This window comes from Onychostruthus taczanowskii, unplaced genomic scaffold, assembly GCF_017590055.1.
Source record: "Onychostruthus taczanowskii isolate IOZ18803 unplaced genomic scaffold, ASM1759005v1 scaffold9, whole genome shotgun sequence".
Classification (NCBI taxonomy): Eukaryota; Metazoa; Chordata; class Aves; order Passeriformes; family Passeridae; genus Onychostruthus; species Onychostruthus taczanowskii.
The window spans coordinates 9,364,561-9,384,644 of record NW_024506993.1 but is presented as its reverse complement, the minus strand read 5'-3'; the positions used below and the strand labels follow the sequence as shown (position 1 = coordinate 9,384,644).

General features: G+C 42.1%; 1 protein-coding gene across 1 annotated transcript; it reads left to right on the top strand.

The window, feature by feature from the left end:
- The first annotated feature begins 7,946 nt into the window (after nucleotides 1-7,946).
- Nucleotides 7,947-19,199, top strand: CCDC174 (coiled-coil domain containing 174). The gene is made up of 11 exons (XM_041426077.1): nucleotides 7,947-8,032; nucleotides 9,404-9,508; nucleotides 10,399-10,499; nucleotides 11,379-11,437; nucleotides 12,353-12,533; nucleotides 14,020-14,115; nucleotides 14,966-15,102; nucleotides 15,481-15,575; nucleotides 15,830-15,977; nucleotides 16,778-16,912; nucleotides 17,969-19,199. Exons 1-11 carry the CDS (start codon nucleotides 7,991-7,993, stop codon nucleotides 19,006-19,008), a joined length of 2,139 nt encoding a protein of 712 aa, XP_041282011.1. The 5' UTR covers nucleotides 7,947-7,990; the 3' UTR covers nucleotides 19,009-19,199.
- The last annotated feature ends 885 nt before the right edge of the window (nucleotides 19,200-20,084 follow it).

Sequence of the window (20,084 nt, the reverse complement as noted above, 5' to 3'; positions counted from 1 at the left end):
TTCATATAGCAACACTTTGGTGGCTTCTATTTTAAGTAACATTTGTATGGGAAGGCCTGTATGGGGAGTAGCCTTTGTATTAGGGGCTGACGGCCCATTCAACAACAGGACAGGAATCACGCAAGAAAAAGGAACATGGATTTCCTTAGGATGTGTGTTTTGGTGTCTCTGGAAAGCTAACAACCCCTTTAGATAACTCCTTAGCTATTTAATCTTCAATCTCAGCCCTTGCAAAGCCATTGTCAGCTAGGAGATTGAAAAGGTGGCTGCTATTTCAGTCTCCTAACATAAAAGCACCTGTCCAACTTTTATTGCATAGAGCTGGCCAGAGAAGAACCCCAAACTCGAGTCCCACTGACTCTCACCAAACAGACTGGCAGCTGGAAATCTGGGGCCAGCTCTTTTTGCAGTTCTGGGTTCTCCCCTTGTCTTATTTCTCACCTAACTTTACATGCATGACACCGGAGGAGAGGGGAGAAGAAAGCAATTTACCCCTCCACTGCTGGCGAGATGACAGGGAAGTGCAGGGGAGGCATTCATGCGAGGTCACCTCTGCCAGCGCTCGCGGTCCCGCTCAGACGGGAATTTCACAGCTGCAATGACAGTCTCGCAGTGCCATCTACCGCCCTGAGGTCCCTCTGCCAGCTCGAGTGACACCTCCGGGACATTGCTGCAGAGGGGAGCGGGAGAGAGCCATCCACCACTATTCCTTTCTTCCTTAGACGCTGCTCTCTCTTTTCCTGGGAAAAATTACCTTAAACAGCCTTTCGAACCTCTCCTCAAACAAGCCTCTCCTCAGCTAATTGGTCCAGAAAGAAAACTTCATGTTTTTGGAATAAATTACAGGATGATGGATAGTGAAAGAACACTTTATTGCAGATAAATCTCACTGTAGAAAATAAAGAGAAATCCAAACTAGAGTGGAACAAGGCTTTGAGCTACAGTGGAGGAAAAAAAAAATCCCTTAATTCTAAAACACCTAACAGCAGCTTTTCACTACCAGAGTATCTGAGAAGGATTATATATACAAGATAGTTTTGTTCTCTTAATAAATTAATCATAGTTGCCACTTAGCCATCTATGCAGGCAGATGGAAGATGACTGCTGGGTAATCAATGCCCATATGGTAGAGAAACCCCATCCCCAATTATGCTGATTTAAATCTCTTTGGTGCATCGAGGTAAAAATGACCCCGTGCCAGAGATGTGTCCTGCCTAAGTACACAGATCTGATTTTTTCCAATGCATCAGGGAATCACACGTACAGCAATAATTTGTTCTGTTATGCCAGCCCATTTTCTGCTCAGTGTGAAGAACCAGACCCTCCATAAAGAGTAAGTGTGCAGAAGTGATGTCTTCATGTTAAAATCTCAAAGTGCAATTCAAAGATCATTCATAACCACAGAACAAAGATTTACATATACATATTTTTTAAATTATTATTTATTCATTTATTATTAAATTAGTCAAGTCCTTTACATTTTTTTGCATTTCTAGCATGGGAAGACAAATGAAAGACCTCAGGCTAGAGATTTCTGTTGGTCTAAGGGAAAAAAACATGCTGCTTTGTACTGAACAGAAATCCCACCCAGTTCAGATTGTAATGGCACCATTCAATATATGTTAAAAAGCATCAACTGCAATTCAACATTATTGTACATAGACGAGTAATATAAATTATTCCCCTCCTCCAAAGTAGCCTAGTAATGTGCTACAGAACCCAGTTTCTGCCAACATGTCAGAAAACCTGAATCTGCTGCCATGAGCCTGCTGGTTTAAAATAATTCAGCTCAAACAGCAGGATATAAACAGAAGCATTTTACAAGAAGTGATATAAATATGACTTACATCATCATTGTGACACTAAATCAACATAAATAACAGGTCTTAAACTCACAGCTAGAAAGTAGCCTCTTTGGAAAGTTACAGCTATAACGAGCATGTGTCTCTTTACCTGACACAATCAATAGCCCAGTGTTTTCTTTAAAAGAAAAACAGACCATAAAGCAGGTACATGAGGTTTAGAGTTCCCAAATGTTATGCTCTGGTAGATGCTTTTGATAGACATAAAAGCTCTGTTAGGCCAGGTTCAGATTAAAGACAGAGCTGTAAGCAAAGCAGGTATGCATTCACTAGCAGCATCTAGACAGGCACTTAGGAAGGGAAACAGATTTCAAGCTGAAAATGTGCTTTCTTTTGGGAAAGATACACTGTGGATTTGTTTCTTTTATATAAAAAGTCTTACGTTTTGGGAAGGATCCTGCAGCTTTAACAATATCTATGAGCAGAAAAAGAAGCATTGAACTCAACCCCTTCCCATGGGCATCCCCTCAGTTACAATCTCCCCTTTGCTGTCATGCTCCCCTCTTGCCTTACCTCTGCCCTGCATTCTCCGCAGACAAAAAACAAGGCACTTCCTCCAGCCTGGCATCCCAGACCTAGAGACAAAGAAACACAAGTCTGTAGTGTCTCAAAGGAGTTTGCAGATGTGCAGCTGGAATACAAAACCCAGCTTCTTTATAGGGCTACACCTTGACAAAGAGGCAAGTCCATCTATGCTTGCAAGGACAGGAAAGCTGCTGCCTGCAAAAGCCTGACTGTGAACCATCCAGGCTGCATTTTGCTGCAGGCATGGAGCAACTTCGCATGTCCACAGCAGAAGAAGCAGATGGTGAAAGAAGGGTGGACAGATGAATGGGTAAATCACAAGGAGCTGAGCAATTCCTTAAAGGGCATATTTGTCTTTTATGCCAATCAGACAGAAACCAGAAACACACGTAGTCCAATAAATTAGAATTCCTGTTCAGGGGATGAAAATAGCCACACACCAATGAAATTGATAAGCCAATTTCCTTTGGAAGTTTCCTTTTTACATCTTCAGTGTAGAAAATATATCTATTGGTATCTCTTAGTACAGGAAAACAGCAAAAAAAACTATTCTTTTGAACTCATGCTTAATTTTTTTTCTTATGTTCATCAGACTGAAGAACATGCACACATTCCCCAAAGGAGGAAGGGTGACTATGCCCATTTGCAGTAAAGATCTCTAAAATGCATACTAAAAAAATCATGGCTATCAATAACAGTTTTCTAAGCTAATTCTGGTTGCAGTAACTATGTCACTCCTACAGATTCTGCTGCAAGATGACATTAAGCCTATTTCTGATTGAAGCTGTTGGATGCTCTTAGGAAATCCCTACTTTCAAGCTGTATTTGAGAGGAATTACAATTTCTACACAACTAGCACATAACAGCATTCCTTCTCTCATAACATATATGAAGACAGAAGAGAGGACAACACTGTAGACACAAGACATGATTTAAAGTGCATTATAAAACTGAACATAAAATACAGGTTCCCATAGAACAGGACAAGGCTCCTTTAGATCGCTATTCAATTCGGCATTAAGTCATCAACAGATTTTTTTTTTTCTTTTTTTTTTTTTTTCTTTTTTTTTGGACCAATTTTTAGTTTGCAAGCAAAAGCAAAAGCACAAAAGCAATCTGGCATTGCAGCTTGTGACCCAACAGGCAAAAAACCAAAGCCACATACATGCCAGTTAAACACTTAATAAGTACCTCTTCTGGTTTTGACTTTCTGCCTAGGATCATGCAAAAAAGCTCAAACAATTACCTACCCAAATGATTCTAACTTTTAGCTTTCCTGAAAAAAATTTCACAGTGTCCATCTAGACTTTCTACCAAAGGGCTTTTGGTTTTTTTGTTTATTTTTTTTCTTGTTTGTTTTGCTGCAGCAATTGCACATTTCTGAAAATACAATACAAAAATATAAAAGTCTAGACTATGCTTCAGGTTCCCTTAGAAAAATATAGAGAAGTAAGTTAAAAAAATTTGCAGGGACTTGATTTTGGGAAGAGATGTAATCTTTTCTAGGAAGGAAAGAAGTACTTTTGGACCTCTGGTGCTGCAAGGATTAGTTTGCAAACAGTTTTGCTTGATCCACAGTCACTTTTGGCCTCACATGCACTAAGACACACAGATCCACAAATACTCCTGCTAACCAAGATCCTGCAAACTATGGAAAGCACAGAAAAATTTGCTCTATTTTAAAAAAAGATTTTTGTTGACATAACACAAATTCTTTCATACAATAACTTCTGAGATTAAGAGACTGAAAAAAAATATATAAAAGAAAGCCAGAAGGAATTTCTGCATCCCTCAGAAAAACATGGATGAGTTGCTTTATGTTGAGTGGCTCTGAAAGTGTATGGGGACTGAATGCCCTAGCACTAGGGCTTATCTCACAAAATGTCCAGCTGTTATTTACTCACAGTTTTATTTCATCTTAAAGCCAAGATGTAGAAAAATAAGATAGAATATCAAGGCCTTAGGGTAGGATGAAACCTTAGTGTCTGAGATAAAAGAATCGGTGTCAGAAGAACAAAACATCCAAACATCAATATCATTTGTTCTGGAGCTCCTACAAGTTTTGGTAGGGGAGTGTAGGAGAAATCCACACCAAAGCTTTGAAACTGATTCATTTCAAGTTTGTACAGCCTCTCTCACCAGTTTCATGACACAGTGAAACACCACTGTTTTACGAAGAATCCCCTTAGAACAGTCCACTGTGATCCCCAATCTTCCTCAAAAATAATTAACAAACTTTTTGTGTTGATGCAGCTTTGTGGAAACAAACACAATTAAACCTCATTCTAAAATGAGCAGCATATTAATTGGAAGTGATGAATCAATTATTCCCCAGGAATTCAGGGCTATCAGCAGTCTGAGATCAGACATGGCAGTTTATACAGCTTTCACAAATTCCTGATAAAAATAAGCACAGAAAAGCCACACTGAGCTTCTACTGTACACTGAAACAGATTCCTCCCTTCCCCACCTCATTTCTTTATGTTAAGCTGGTTTTACTTCACAATTTGAAGTGTTCTTATTCCTCCCTCACTGGAATTTTATTAATTCCTGTGAGCTGGATTAAAAAACATGCACAGAATAGCCCTTCACAGGTTAGAGTCGACATGGAGCCTTTCTGGGGGAGCCATATGTGTGAAAGCTTGTCAGCTCTTAGGCTGTAAATCAAAGACAACTGAAGCGACACACGGTGCTCCCAGAGCCATCTGTCTGCGTGTGCTCTCGGTGCTGGATCCCCCAGCAGCAGAGCAACCCCCAGCTGGGCAGGAGCAGGGCTCCCCCCTGTCCTGGAGCCCGGCAGCAGAGCAATCCCATGGCTCCAGCAGGGCTCCCCCCTGTCCTGCAGCCCGGCAGCAGAGCAATCCCATGGCTCCAGCAGGGCTCCCCCCTGTCCTGGAGCCCGGCAGCAGAGCAATCCCATGGATCCAGCAGGAGCAGGGCTCCCCCCTGTCCTGGAGCCCGGCAGCAGAGCAATCCCATGGCTCCTGCAGGGCTCCCCCCTGTCCTGGAGCCCGGCAGCAGAGCAATCCCATGGCTCTCAGGAGCAGGGCTCCCCCCTGTCCTGGAGCCCGGCAGCAGAGCAATCCCATGGCTCCAGCAGGGCTCCCCCCTGTCCTGGAGCCCGGCAGCAGAGCAATCCCATGGATCCAGCAGGAGCAGGGCTCCCCCCTGTCCTGGAGCACAGCAGCAGAGCAATCCCATGGCTCCAGCAGGAGCAGGGCTCCCCTCTGTCCTGGAGCCCGGCAGCAGAGCAATCCCATGGCTCCTGCAGGAACAGGGCTCCCCCCTGTCCTGCTCCGTGGTTTTCCCTGCCTGCTGATGCTCCAGGAGAGAGAACCTGAGCTGAGGGTTATCTCATCACACACATCCCTCGGTTCTGTACAGCACCACTGACACTCATTCCCAACCCAGGCATGCCTGGCCAGACCTCTGCTACCCACAGGACAATCCAAAGCTTCTTGCAAGAACACCAGGGCCAGCTCTGCAATCCTCACAGCAGCACAAGCCAGCTTGGAATTTCCAGGATTAATTCCTTTTTCCACATCCTGTTGTGCAACTCAGTAGCACAGATTTTCCTTACAGACTAGGTGATGAATCTCACCCTCGACCTGAAAGGAGCATTTTAAGAACAAACTCTAGCCTGGGTTTGGGCTGTTTTTCCTTCTCAGTGTTGTCACTAGATGAGGTTTGAACAGGCAACAAGAAATGATTTGTTGAAGTGTGATTTAATTAGAACAGCACAGATGTTTTAATTCCTTTGTCCTATTTTCCAGTAATGTGCATTTCTCCTCTTCCACTGCAGATTAAAATACTTTATGGCTCTAATATGACTGCACTTCCCTGTACCTGATGCCTCTCACCAATTCCCCTTTTAAACAGCCAAAAGCAAGACAGCTTCACTGTCAGAAATTGCTTCACGAGGGCCAGAAATTGTTCTTTCTCAATTGCACACTTCACACTCCCTGGAATACAGGTGCAGCTTTCTTAGCAACCCATTATCCTGTCAGCTTTGCAATTCTGTGTCCATAAACTATTAAACACAAGCCTGACCCAGCTTGCCAAACACAAAAGCAATACATTTCCAAACTCAGAAGAACTTATCTGGTGCTTCTATCAGCTGTCACACTGCCAAGCAGCAACATCAGAGCACCTTGTATTTTTTCCACTTTATTAAAGACAAGTGAGAGGCAGCTTCTTCTTGCAGCCACAGAAAACTATGATCTTCATTATTTCAATAAACCTATCAGACAGTCCTTTTTCTTCACGGGGATGAAAAATTGTACAAAGAGTTAGCCAGTATAATTAAAACTCTGAATCTCACTGCCCAAGAGCACCTGTGCTGCTCTCTGAGGTTACAGAGCTGGATCCATCACGTGCATGTGGGTTTGTACTTGGCTGTGATGTTCAGGTCTCATCCCTGTGGCACTCACTCACCAACTAAGGCAGGAAAGAGAGTTTTAGTTTGGGTTGGGTTTTTTCCTGGTTCTTTGGGGGTTTTTTGGTGTGGTTTGTTTTTTGGTTTTTTTTTTTTTCTCTTGATGATACCAAACCCCTCAAGTTATGAGGCTCTCAAGGTTTTGATTGGGGGTTGAGTCAAACTTTGCTCCTTTTTTTAGGTGTTAATCAGTAGCTATGGCTGGATGGTTATGATTAGGCAATTGCATTGTGAGCATCATATGTTTGACTAATCTGCTGTTTTAAGGGGGAAAAAGCAGACAATTCCCAAATGAATGGGCTGTCTGGCTGAGAAGAACCAAGAGGGAAGCCAGGACCGAGCAGTACCTGAGGAAAGGTGATTCTGGCAGTACCTGGGGAAAGCTGGTTCTGGCAGTACCTGGGGAAAGCTGGTTCTGGCAGTACCTGGGGAAAGCTGGTTCTGGCAGTACCTCGGGAAAGGTGGTTCTGGCAGTAGCAGATCGTGGCAACTCATTGACCACCTACTCAGAACGGGCCCCAGACTCAAACGGAGGGAAGAACTGTGCCTGCAGATTAATGAGCAGGAGAAGCAAGAGGCAGAACTAGCAAACAGGGGAGTTGAGTCATCTGTAACCAAGGAGTGTTGATGCCTTTGTTTATTATGTTGTATAAAGAGTGTGAACTTTGGATGATCAGTGAATTAACTTTCCATGGTCACCACCCAGCTCCACACTCTGCACAAACAATAAAAACCACGAATACCTGGCCTCAGCGTGTGACTTGGCACTGGCACTAGGCAATGAACCCACACTGATGCCAAGTTTGAGCCATCTTCACGAGCCCCAGCGAGCTGTGGGCCAGCCTGCAATCCTGCCGGCCCAGGGCAGCCCCGGCTCTGTCACAGCCGCGCGGCTGCACAAGGGCATTTCCAGCGGGACGCCTGAAGGATTTGTCCCTCTCCAGCCAGAAACGCTGATTACCTCGCTCAGTTTGAGCGCAGGGATTACCCAAAGCCGGAGAAGCCCCGGCCAAGCCACAGAGCCCGACCTCCCCTGACCTCCCCAACATGGCGGCAGCGCCCGCCCGGCCGCCCTCAGCAGCACTGTCGCGATAGCGCCGCGCTTCCGCCGCGCTTTACGGCAAGGCCGCCCTGCGGGGAAGGAGGCGGTGGCGGGGCCGGTCCCGCCATGGACCGGAGGAAGAAGCCGCTGGACGTGGCCGCGTCCTCGGTGAGTGACTGAGCGGGGAGAGGCAAAGCGAACCCCTCCGCCTGCCCAGGAGGCTTGTAGGGCTGTGAGGCGTGCTCAGCCGCGGGGCTCCCGCGGGCGGCGTGGCCTGGCGGGCGCAGGCCGTGCGGCTGCAGCGGGGATCCGTCGGTGCCGCCGCTTGCAGCGCACCGGGCAGCGCGGGTGCTCTGCTCCTCGCCTGGGGCCCGCTGCCGTGAGCAGTCAGTGCAGTGGGTTCGAGGGCTGTGCTGGGGCCGCATGTCGGGTCTGTGGCAGTGTCGGGGCTGGGCGTTCGGCCCCTCACCCTCCTGACTGGGCACACGCCCTGCGCTCCGAACCGGCCGTGCCCGCCTGGGTTCGCACTCCCGGTGCAGTGATTAAATCAGCCCGTAACGGGGAAAAGCGTTTTTCCTGAGGAGCGGGAGGTCTGTGCTGTGGCAGGTGAATTTCCCACCCTTAGGGACGCTGAGGTGCTGCCCCTCGCTGCTCTCCAGGACGCTCACGAGAGATTCTGCCGAACACTTCAGATGAAGAGTTATGTGAATAGTTAATGTATGCTAATAGTTAACTGCGAAATGTTTTACATTGAATTTCTGGATGATCACCTCTAAGCAGAAGGGAGAATGAGTGATTTTTAAGACACTGCACTTCGTTGTCCCAGGGACTTCTAAAACAAATGCTTCAGTGCTTGGGACAAATATTAATACCAAAGTTTTGCACTTTCCTGGTTTAATGTGCAGCTCTGAATTTTGTCATCTGTAGGACTTGCAGGAAAAGTAGCATAATATCCTCTTCCAAACTAGTTTTGTAATCCCAAGATAACACCCCTGCCAGTGATGTTTCTTAATAAAAGCTGAGATGGAGCTTGGTCACAGATAGCAATGCTACTCATATATTTATTCAAAAAGAAGGAGAAAGAAAATATAAAACTATTAAACAGTACATAAAGCAGTGGGGAAAATACATATTTTACTGTAGCAAACTTTTATCAATTATTTTCTGAGACAGGATTTTATTAAAAGTTCTCTCTTCATATTCAGCAGTGTTTTTCATTGCTCCTTCTCTATTTATTTGCCATTAGGAGGCTGGTAAAATCTAGGCAGAGCTATGCCTCTCTTATCCTCATTATGTAGCAAAAGATCAAGGATGTCTTTGGGGATTGTTTTAATCCCTAATCATAATTTGCATTCTGTGGGGCTTTTTTTTTTTGCCTGTAAAAGGTGATCTTAGTGATCAGATCAGTGCTTCAAAGTTCCACATAAAAATGCAATCAGATGCTCCTGTAACTGTGACTGACATTGTTTTCCTAGAGATACAGTTATTTATTGCACTAACTGATGCCTGTGCCTGTGATCTCTTATTTGTGTGGTGTAGCTGGTGGATCTCAAAGCCGAACTCTTCCGAAAGCAAGAGGAATTCAAGAAAGAAAAGCTGTTGAAAGATGCTGGTGTCTTTGCAAAGCCCAGAACCTCTAATAAGGTAAAAATAATCTTCCATTGTTGTTTTTGTCATTCTTTCTCCTGAAAGTAAGGAAGTTAATATTCAAATCTAAATAGTAGTAAGTACTCAGCTGTGTTTCTAGTCGAATATAAAATGTACATGATGAGAACATTCTTTAAAGCTCTTTTCTGGGTGAGATTCCTGTGCACAGCAGAAAGCTTAGTCTTGTGCTTCTGCCCATCTAAATCCCCACTTGATCTTCATTCCCCAAGGATCCACACCCTTTAATTATAGCAAAATATGTTTCTTTTTTTATTAGAGGATTTTGTATGATGCTGCAGGATGGAGGATGAGAGATTTTTCTAGAGTCACTGAACTCCCTTGATAAATGCTCTGCTATCTGTTTTTGGTGTGCAATAATGAATACACAATTACTCTCTTGTTTGCTCTATACTGCACTTTGGGTTTTGTTCATTCTGTAGCTCTCTAGAAGCAGAATGTGCTGCTCCTGCCATATTTGAAGCACATGCAGCATTTACAGTGTTATGCTGCAAGCAGGCCAACTGATTTGTTACCTAAAATGGAGGCAATAGAGAATAGAAACAATTTTTAGCTTTGTTAGTATTTAATCAGCAAGATTGTATGATTGGGGTTTTTTAACCTTAACATCTTTGCCAGAATATATTTTGTCTGATTTCTGAGTACCTTTGGGGTTTTTACCTTCTCAGCCTGCCCTTAACTATGATACCATCCTGCAGCCTGTACAGCACAGGATCGGTCTCAAGTCAGACATGTGTAAGATGCTATTTACAAAGCCTTCCATGATTCATGTGCATCATTTGCATTATAGACCCGAAATATTTTTTAAATTGTTACCATTTTCAATATTTTCATGTATTTATTTGTTGTTACAAAATTGTTCTCTGCAGAAACCAAGTATCTGGACCAAACAGAACACAGGAGTTGTCAATCGAGCTGCGAAAGATGTTGAGCAGAAGGCAGAAGAACAAGATATACTGGATCAATCAAGGTAGATCTTGGGCTCTGTAAGAAAGGAATACGTTGCAGAATTTGTTCTTTGGTATTTAGGAAAGCACAGAAAGAAGTTTTTTGGACCAGCAGTTCTCATTAGACCAGCCAGTAATTCCAGCATCATCCGTACTTCTTACCAGTGGCGTACAAACTGCATCCCAGCAGTGTCATGTTCTCATGACCTCACATTATCACAGCTGCCTAAATGTGTCAGGTTGCTGATTTTCAGGTCATCTTTAGAATTACCAGCCAGTGCAGTGATGTGTTAGAATTCTACAGCAAGGTGTTTCTTGGGCTTGACAGAAAATGGCTCACATTTTCAAGAATTACCCCATTTTCTAAATGAGTGAGTTGTACAAAAAGATATATGTGGAAAATGCCATTTATAAATAATTTGCTGTGCTTCTGTAAACAGTTCCTTGCTCTTAGAAATTTTAGAAATTAGCTGAGGTTTTCTCTTCAGTTTCTAAGATTAGGTGTAACTGTGTTATCTCTTTTTTTTCCTGTAAAACTGTCTTTCAGTATCTGCAAATAATGGTTTTGTTTCCAGTATTTATCTGACAGACCACAGTACTTAGATAAAGGTGGAATTCTTCTAACATCATGTTTCTGCTTACTTGACAAATTACATTTGAGATTAAATTTTTAACTTCACTAAAATTATTTTCAGTATAAATTCTGGAACTGGAAAATATTATATCTTCAGAAACACTAGTGAAGGTTCAAAAAAAAAGCCAGGCATAAGTCAGCTTCTAATAAACACCTCAAGCACTCCCAGGATTTTCCTATTCCATTTATCTAAGGCTAAATAGGTCTTTTTAAAATGTACTTGGAATTGGTGGGATTGCAAGGTTCATTTTTTTTTTTTCTTTTTCAGGAAGAAGCTTGAAGAGAAAGCAAAGCTGTATGAGAAAATGACAAAAGGAGACTTCCCAGGTGAACAATACTATTCCAAAATAAGCATTTATATATGTAAATTATTATTAATAATTGGAATTATTATACAAACTGATTGATATGGTTTATTCCCCTTTGAGAAGGAAAAATATACATTTACTGGAGAAAATAAAATTACTTTTGAAGAGCACCCTGACCAGGTAAAGCCCTAGGGGCTTGTTTCACTCATTCATTAAGTGGGTGAACTATATTCTGGTTTTTCAATGCAGTATCTTAGAAAAACAAAAAAATTGCTCTCCATTGTGCAGTCTTTGGATTGCATTGCTGATGCTCTGTCCTGCATTGTAATTGTTGGGCCTTTCTGAGGAGAAGAGGATCAGGAGAGGAGTCTGGCTGGTCCATATCTGAATCCCAGTCGTGCAGCTAACAGGGATAGAGAATGCTAGTCTGTTCCTTTCTTCTCACACACATTCAGTCCCTTTCAAAAAGTAATTATTAAAATAGAATACAAATCTGTATTCTTTACCAGTGTCCATCTGCATCCACATGACCCTACCACTTTCCTCTACTTTCCTAAAAAGTACCCTCATGAATGCTTGGCTCCTGCCAACATACCAGATGTTAAGCATCAAAAAAGTATTTGAGCCTTTACATGACAAATCCTTTGCCTATGAAATAGTTAAAGAGCAGAGAACGTTTTGCTGCAGAGAATGCAGCCTTTTCTGTACTGCACACAATGCCCTGAAACTTCGATTCAGAAATAGACGTTATCACTGTGGAGCACTTGATAGCTCTGGGTTTGTTTGGCACTGAATGAGCTTTAAGTACTCCCCAATACTGCAGTCAAGGGCATTGCTGGCAGCTGAAAAGCTGATTGTAGCTATTTGGTATTGATTTTGTGCTCAGTTCTGTTCTTTTCACGGCTGTTCGCTAAGAATCGATTTTGTGCCTTAGATGAAGAAACTGAGGATTTGTACCTGGTGGATTTCACTCAGAAGATCATAGACAAACAGCACGAAGTACAGGAGCTGCAGCAGAGCGAAGCTGCCGGGAAGACTTCAGAAAGAGACACAGATGAGGAGGAAACTCAGCCTGAAGCAGACATTCCACCGCCAGAGGACCCGGATGAGGAATGGTTGGTGCTGCTGATTGGGCTCATCTGTCCTGGCTGCTCTTATTCTTGAGAATTGCATGAGAAAATACTTTTTCAAAATGTGTGAAGTGGAACCTTTGTTTTTCTTTTTTTTATTTAATACTACACATTGACAAGGAGGTGTTAACATTCTTTCATTTCTCCTATAAAGACAGTCCTCCGTGTCACTTTCATTCCCACCCACATAGGTCACACTGCAATAGAATCTACATCTGGGATTTTGAGAAATTGCAGTGAAGGCAATGTACTATAGGGGGGATAACATCATCTCCTCTCTTATTTTCTTGCATAGTTTATGCAAGTAATCATCACAGTATTTGGTACTATTTTATGCTTTGATGTGTTGAATTTAAATCTATTTTAGCAAAACTTGAGGATTTTATGGTATTCATCTTCCTTTCTTTAATTGTGAGTGACTTAAAAATGAGCAGTCATTTAATTGTACAGCCTTCTCTTAAAGGAGAGAAACTCTGGTTGGAATAAGGACACGATTTTCAGCATTTCTTCCACTTTGCTGCAGCACAGCAAATAGTCTCTTGACAATTTTCTGTGTCATTCTAAGTAACTACTATTTTTTCGCCCAAGACATTAGGAATAATTATTAAACCAGTCCTGACTAAACATTTTCATTGCCCATTTGTTTAAAATGTTTGTGGAACAAGAGATTTTACTTCTGGTAATCAGTTTAAACCAGCAGTAACGACTACAAAACAGACCCTCATTCTTCAAATACTAAAGTGTAGATATCCTTAGAAACTATGTAAAGGACTTAGTAAAAGCACAGATTGTTAAAAGTTTGGAGGTTGGGAGCTAGATTGCCAGTCATGCTTTTTCAGATGTAATATTCTTTAGAATGGGATAATTGAGGCAGCTTGATGCTAAAGAGCTTTCCACATTACAGGACAGTAAGTGTAGCTCTTAACAGCTTTTTCAATCAGGTGTACAGTACTATAAAGAGTTGAATAAGAAGCACAATAGCTTCAGAGGAACATTTTGCTTGTGTTTTAGTCAGCCTTTGTTATGCCAGTTGAATGCACACTATCAGTCTGTTCTGAATGGCCTTTAGACCAATAATTTAAATATATTGTAGCAATTTCATATCCACAAGAAGTCAATGCTGCATCATTATCTTCACCATGGGAAGCAAACAGTAGGCTGAGTTCTGTTTTAATGTGAAAACTACGTGACATGGTTACTTTTGAACATTTTTTACACCATTTTATTGCCCAGGTGAACAGGGGTCTCAAAGGGAGATTGAATAAATGTCTGGTAGAATTGTCATATGCCCCATTCAGAGCTGTGCTCTCAATCTGGGAGTGTGTTAAATGAAAAGCAGGAGCAACTGTCACACACAGATTGGGAGGTGACAGATACTTTGGAAAGGGTCACTGCTTCTGTCTTCTGGGTAAGATTTTTATTAATCTGCAAATAGAAGTTTTGCATCACTTTTCTTTTTCTTTCACTACAGGGTTGATTATGTTGATTTCTTGGGCCGATCTAGACGCTGTATGAAGAAGGATTTACCAAGCCTACTTAAAATGGATCAGGAACTACAAGGGAAAAGGTGTGGTTTCTCTAATGGAGCTGCATGTTCCTCTCAGTATTTAACATATTTTTTAATGAGAAGGAAGAGAGGCTGTGCTTTGTCACCCCATTCTCAATCCAGAATGGATGTTACTGCTTTCTCTAGATTTGCATAATTTGTAGAGAAAGGTTTTAAGCCATGTCAGGTATTTGTTGCATCTTTTAAAAACTGGGGTCCTTGTGTTTCATTATATCTTCCATAAAATGCCAGGAAAGTGATTCCTGTTCTGTTTAACGTGGAAATTGATGATAGTCTTTTAACAATTCAGAATTCTTCATGATATTCAAAGTAAATTTGTTAGACCTCAATTTGTTTGGTCTTTTTCTTCTGTTAAACAGCTGTTTAACATCTCTTTCGTTAAAATTACTTCCTTATAAATATTTGGGTGTTAATATTTGAATATTAATATTTTGAGTAGATCTCTTGGGTAAATGCTTAACTTTTTGTTACTTCAAATACCTTTCATTTTCTTACTTTAAATTTGAAATGTTCCTGTGTGTGATTGCTAGAATCCCCACAGATGCCAATAACTGATTATTTCATGTCCCATTTTGTGATTTGGTAATTATTTTGCATATCTTCTGAGAAAGGATACGATTTTATTTTTCTTTTAATAACATGTTCTACCAGTACCTTGTTTTAGAGGCAGCTTTGTATTTCTGTCTTGACCATGTACCATAATCATCAGCATTGTACCACTAAGTTGTGAATACAGTGATCTGTGTTACGTGGAAACTGCAGTAGCGGATCAGACCAAATCGTGCTTGCACTGTTTTTTACTGACAAACTGGTAAATTCTGCTCTGTAATCCTTAATTTGTTTTAATTAGACCAGAACCTGATGGGAATACTCTGTTATCTGAAGACATGAGAAGAGAACTTCAGAGGCAGCAGTGGGAAAAGGAAGAAGAAGAAGCCCTCAGAAAACCCATGGGACCCATACATTATGAGGACATTCGAGAAAATGGTACAGTGCCATACTTTGTATCACCAAAGAAATCAGTTGTAGAGGGAGCAAGGGAAAGTTACTTCCCATGCTGTGTGACAAAGTGTTGGTGTGTGTTAAGCCACGTGTGTAATAACTGTTGAAAGTTACCAGTACATAAGCCTAGATTTACTTTTTTTTCAAATTGTATTTTTCTCAAATGTTTCTCTACCTCCTCCTGTGTTCTCCTTCAAGAAGCTTCACTTTATGTATTATGTAAAGCAAGCCTTTTTTAGCCATCTAAAACCAATCCAGTGTTGGGAATAATTCCATGCCTGAAAGCAGGGCGCCTGGAGACTGTAGTTATTGTCAACTATAAACTGAGTTTAACTTAAACCTTACTGTTTTTCTCCTTTTCAGAGGCCAGGCAGCTCGGTGTTGGTTACTTTGCCTTTTCTCGGGACCAAGAACTCAGGCATAAACAACGGGCAACCCTGGATATGCTGAGGGAGCAGGTATGAGAGTGAAGAGCAGGCTGGGATGCAAGGGCAGAGTGGTTTCAGAGGTTACTGTCTTTGATTTGTTGTGTAAGTGCTACGCTGGGTGATACCTGCAACTGACTCCGAAGAATCCAAAGAAATTTGGCTTCTTTTTTCCTGTTGAAACCCGGTACTTGATTAGGATTGCTTTTAGTTGTTTTGTGAAGGAAGATATGTACTTGTTTATAATAACAAAGTAAGAATAATTCATGTTTTCCTTTGCTGTTAAGACACTTGATCAGAGAAATAAACGTGAGCAGCTGAAGGAGAAGAGGAAGGCAGCTCTAGATGCAAGGCTGTCCAAACTTCGAGCACGGAAGATTAAAAAGTTAAGGGAAGCTGGATTAGAGGAAGAGGCAGAAAAACTGGAGAATGGGGGTATGATCTTTTGCCTTTTTAAGTTAAATACTTGCTATTTCACCTTGTCCTTGATCTGTGGACAGACAGATTCTAATTTATATTCATTTAAACATTCAATATATTGGTATTGTGTATTCTATATATACAATTAACATAACTGTTAGGGTAATGAGAACTGATGTAATTGTGTGTAGATATAAAATCATGCCAGAAATAGCTTAATAATGCAAGTAGAAATATGGTATGTAGATTATAGCCTTTTTCTGATTCACACCTGACAGCAGGAATTACATGGGTTAATTATGCAGGTTGAGGCTAGAGCTGCTGACATTGTACTGGCTTTTTCTTCTATGAAGATGAGGTAGAATAAGCAGTGACAAGTCAATTTTGATATCATTCAATATACACTGTGACAGTTTCAGTGCAGTGTGTGAATTGGAGATACAGCTGACTCTAGGATTTAGGATAATGAATTTGAATTCCAATCCTCTCTCTGTGCTGTCTCCCTTACAACACTGATAGTCAACTTGTACTGTCTGTCTCCCACTGGAAAATGTAGCTGATATTTTACTGTGTCAGAATTCCATGCAAGTGATTAACTGTGAAGTGTTCTGGAAATGAAGAACAGCATTGTGCCACTGCTCACTGTTATGGTTGTTCAGAAGAATAAGAATGCAAATTGTTTTCTCCAGTAAATGACAGAGATACTCTTCTTATTGGAGATATATGGAAATAAATGCTCTTTTTTTTAACCTGTGAGAGTCATACAGATTTTATTCTGTAACTGACAATCTCTACTATCTCTTCCTGTAACACAGAGATGAAAGGTGCTGCTGAGGAACCAGAACCTCCAAAAGTTACTGCAGCAAGTAGGAAGGTAGAGGTCATCATCCAGGAGAGGAGAGATACAAAGCCTGGAGTGCCGTATGTCCGAGAGTGGGATAAAGGCAAAGGTAAGGAAATGTGGATTTGGGAACATTGTTGGGAAAGAGCATGTACACTGCCTCTTTCATTTCTATTTTGTGACCAAAGTATGGTAAGACTGAGAAGCACTGAGATCCTTTCTGCCTTGGGAGTGATGACTCTCAGTGTCCAGGGCAGTGACTGACAAGGATGCCTTAGTGCCAGTAGCTGCTGTAATGTCCCCAAAAGTTTTCTTTTATATGAGTTACTGCATTTCTGAATGATCTTGACAGGTTGACAGAATGACAAATTCTGTAGTTCATAAGATGTACAGTGTGATCTTTTCTTGATATATTCCTGTGGTTTCTGCTACCTGATAAGATGTATCACACAAATATCACACTGCAGATACTAAAACATGATTCAGGCAGAGACCACTTCAGTGCCTGTGTCCCATTTGGAAGCATCTTCCTTATCACAAAGTGATGGCTATCTTGTAGGTCCTTCCCAAACCTATTAACTCATTTTGCACTATTAATCTAAGCTTATGCACATTCTTCTAATCTGATGCATGACTTCTAAGTAAAAGAAAACAAGGAATAGACAAAGCACATAAATGCTCACCTTCTTTAGTGCTATAACAGCACTATTCCTCTTCTATGCAATACTGGTATTTGCAGATTCTTTATACTTTTCAGTCTTTATGCTCCATTAATGAACATCACTGTGAGGGGAAACTTCATGATTCCATTAAACCCCCAAACTTTCAGATCCTATCTCATAAACCTTTATCTTCTCTGACATTGGTTTTTTCCTTCCTCTGTTGAAGCCTGGTATCTCACCAACACCCAGGCAGCACTGCAGTAAATACTACACTCAGAAAGCAGAGGACAGCTTACTCTAAAATGCAAAGTGAACTAACTGTGGTTCACTGGAGGAATCTGCACTAGATTCTTGTATTTCCATGTAGTAGAGGTGGAAAAGGAACTTCAGGTGGCTTTACACAGTTGCATCTTCTTTGTTTGCCAATTTGTTTTCCCTCCTGTCTGACTGACCTTCAGACCTTGAAATCTATGCTAAATCTACCATTTTCCTGTTTCTGACAGAGCTGATGTTTGGACAGTGGGAAAAGAAACAGGAAGAACTTAGAGATGAGCGAGACCCAGAATTTGCACCGCCTTCTGATTACTTTTTGGGACAAAAGAAAGATGATTATCACCGAAGTCGGAATTGGAACAGTTCTGAAACCTCCTCTGAAAAACTGGGAACGGAGAGAGCACAAAACCAACAGAGGCCATCGGTGCCAGGGGGCAGTGGCAGCAGCGCTGGAGATGTGCCACTGTCACCACAGCCTTCCAACACCAACGTTCCAGTTAAGCCAGGGTCAGCAGAGCCCAGTGGCGGTGACACTCAGGGCATGTCATCAGCAGAGGATGACAGCAGTGATGATGAGGACATGCTGCCACCAGCACAGGCTTATGGCTTCGGTGCCCGAGCTGTGCCACCCCCACTGCGGGGTTACGGCTACAGTGCCCGGGGCGTGCCACCACCCATGCCAGCCTATGGCTATGGCACCCCCAAGGTGCCCTTCCCAGTGCAGGCTTACGGCTATGGAGCACCAGGAATGGTGCCAGCAGTGCACAGCTATGGCTACGGCACTCCTGAGATGCCCTTTGCAATGCAGGCCTATGGCTACGGCACCCAGGGTGTGCCACCAGGAATGCAGACCTGTGGATGCAGCTCCCAGGATGTGCCACCAGGAATGCAGACCTGTGGATGCAGCTCCCAGGATGTGCCACCAGGAATGCAGACCTGCAGCTGCAGTGCCCAGGATGTGCCACCAGGAACGCAGGTCTGTGACCTCAGCAGCCAAGATGTGCCACCAGGAATACACACCTGTGGATGCAGCAGCCAAGATGTGCCACCAGGAACACACGCCTGTGGCTGCAGCACCCAAGAGATGCCGCCAGGAACAGACGCCTGTGGCAGCAGCACCCAGGATGTGCCACCAGGAACGCAGGCCAGTGGCTGCAGCACTCAGGATATGGCACCTCCAGTGCAGACCAGCAGCAGTGGCACTCCAAATCAGGAACCACTTTACCAAAGTTTAGATGATATGCTCTCTTATTATAGACAAGTGACTTGAGCTGAGCAAAAAGATAAGCAAGAACCATGATCTAAAGAACTGAAATACAATTAATTATGTCCTCTACAGAATATTATTTTCCCACATATGGGAAAAATACATTTCTGTAAGTACATCAGAATAAATCTGGACACCTAAGCTGTTGTACATTACAGCTCTATTTTGCCCTGTTGGTTTTTTTTACTCTTACCTCTTTACTAAAATTTAGCTTTTCAACTCTTACACCTGAACTTAAGGCTGTATTAATTACTTGCTTTCAAGAGATAAACTCCTTTAGTTGGTTGCTCCCAGCTGGCTTCTGGTTTGGAGGTACTACAAGTTCAGTGACATCCATAGAAACAGTATGGAAATGGTAGGTCCTCTGCTGCCAAACACAGAATGACTTTGTTCCTCACTTAATCTCCTGTCTTTTAGGAAGTGCAGAATATTATGTAGTGAACAGTGGTGGTTCACATGGCATCTGCATTCCTGAGTCCATCTGTAGCTCATAATTCTGTGCAGCATTTTAGAGTGGAGACATTGCAGAAATCAATAAATAATGATGGGTAGGCTGAAAATAAACAAACACTGAAGCAGAAGCCTTGACACCTGAAATTACTGTCTTACTGCTTTAGAAGATCCTCTCATAATTCTCCAAGTGTGTTTTTCTTGCATAAGGAGTTACATATATGGCTTTATTTAATACTTTTTTTTCCAAAAATTGATACGGGAGTCATTAAATATAAAAGCAGACCAATCTCTACCAAACTAACTTTTATTTCAGAATCTTAGTAAATGAGAATATTTACTTGCCATGTAGATTTTTATTTCTGAAGGTGATTTAAATCACTCCACTTGTATTTTAAAAGCCTCATACAAGGATAAGACCTAGAAAAGCAGGTTAGAATGGGCAATTGCATAGATCATTAAATGGCAGAGATAAAGTCAAAATAATGACCATTTAAATGCAGCAGTGAACTGGCCAAAGAGACAAAACTGATTTGTCTTGTGTGCTTCAGTCAGATCTCAGGCTGCTCTGCAAGCCTGCTGAACAGCAAGATGTTCAGTGTGACTGAAGGACGTGCAGAACATATTCT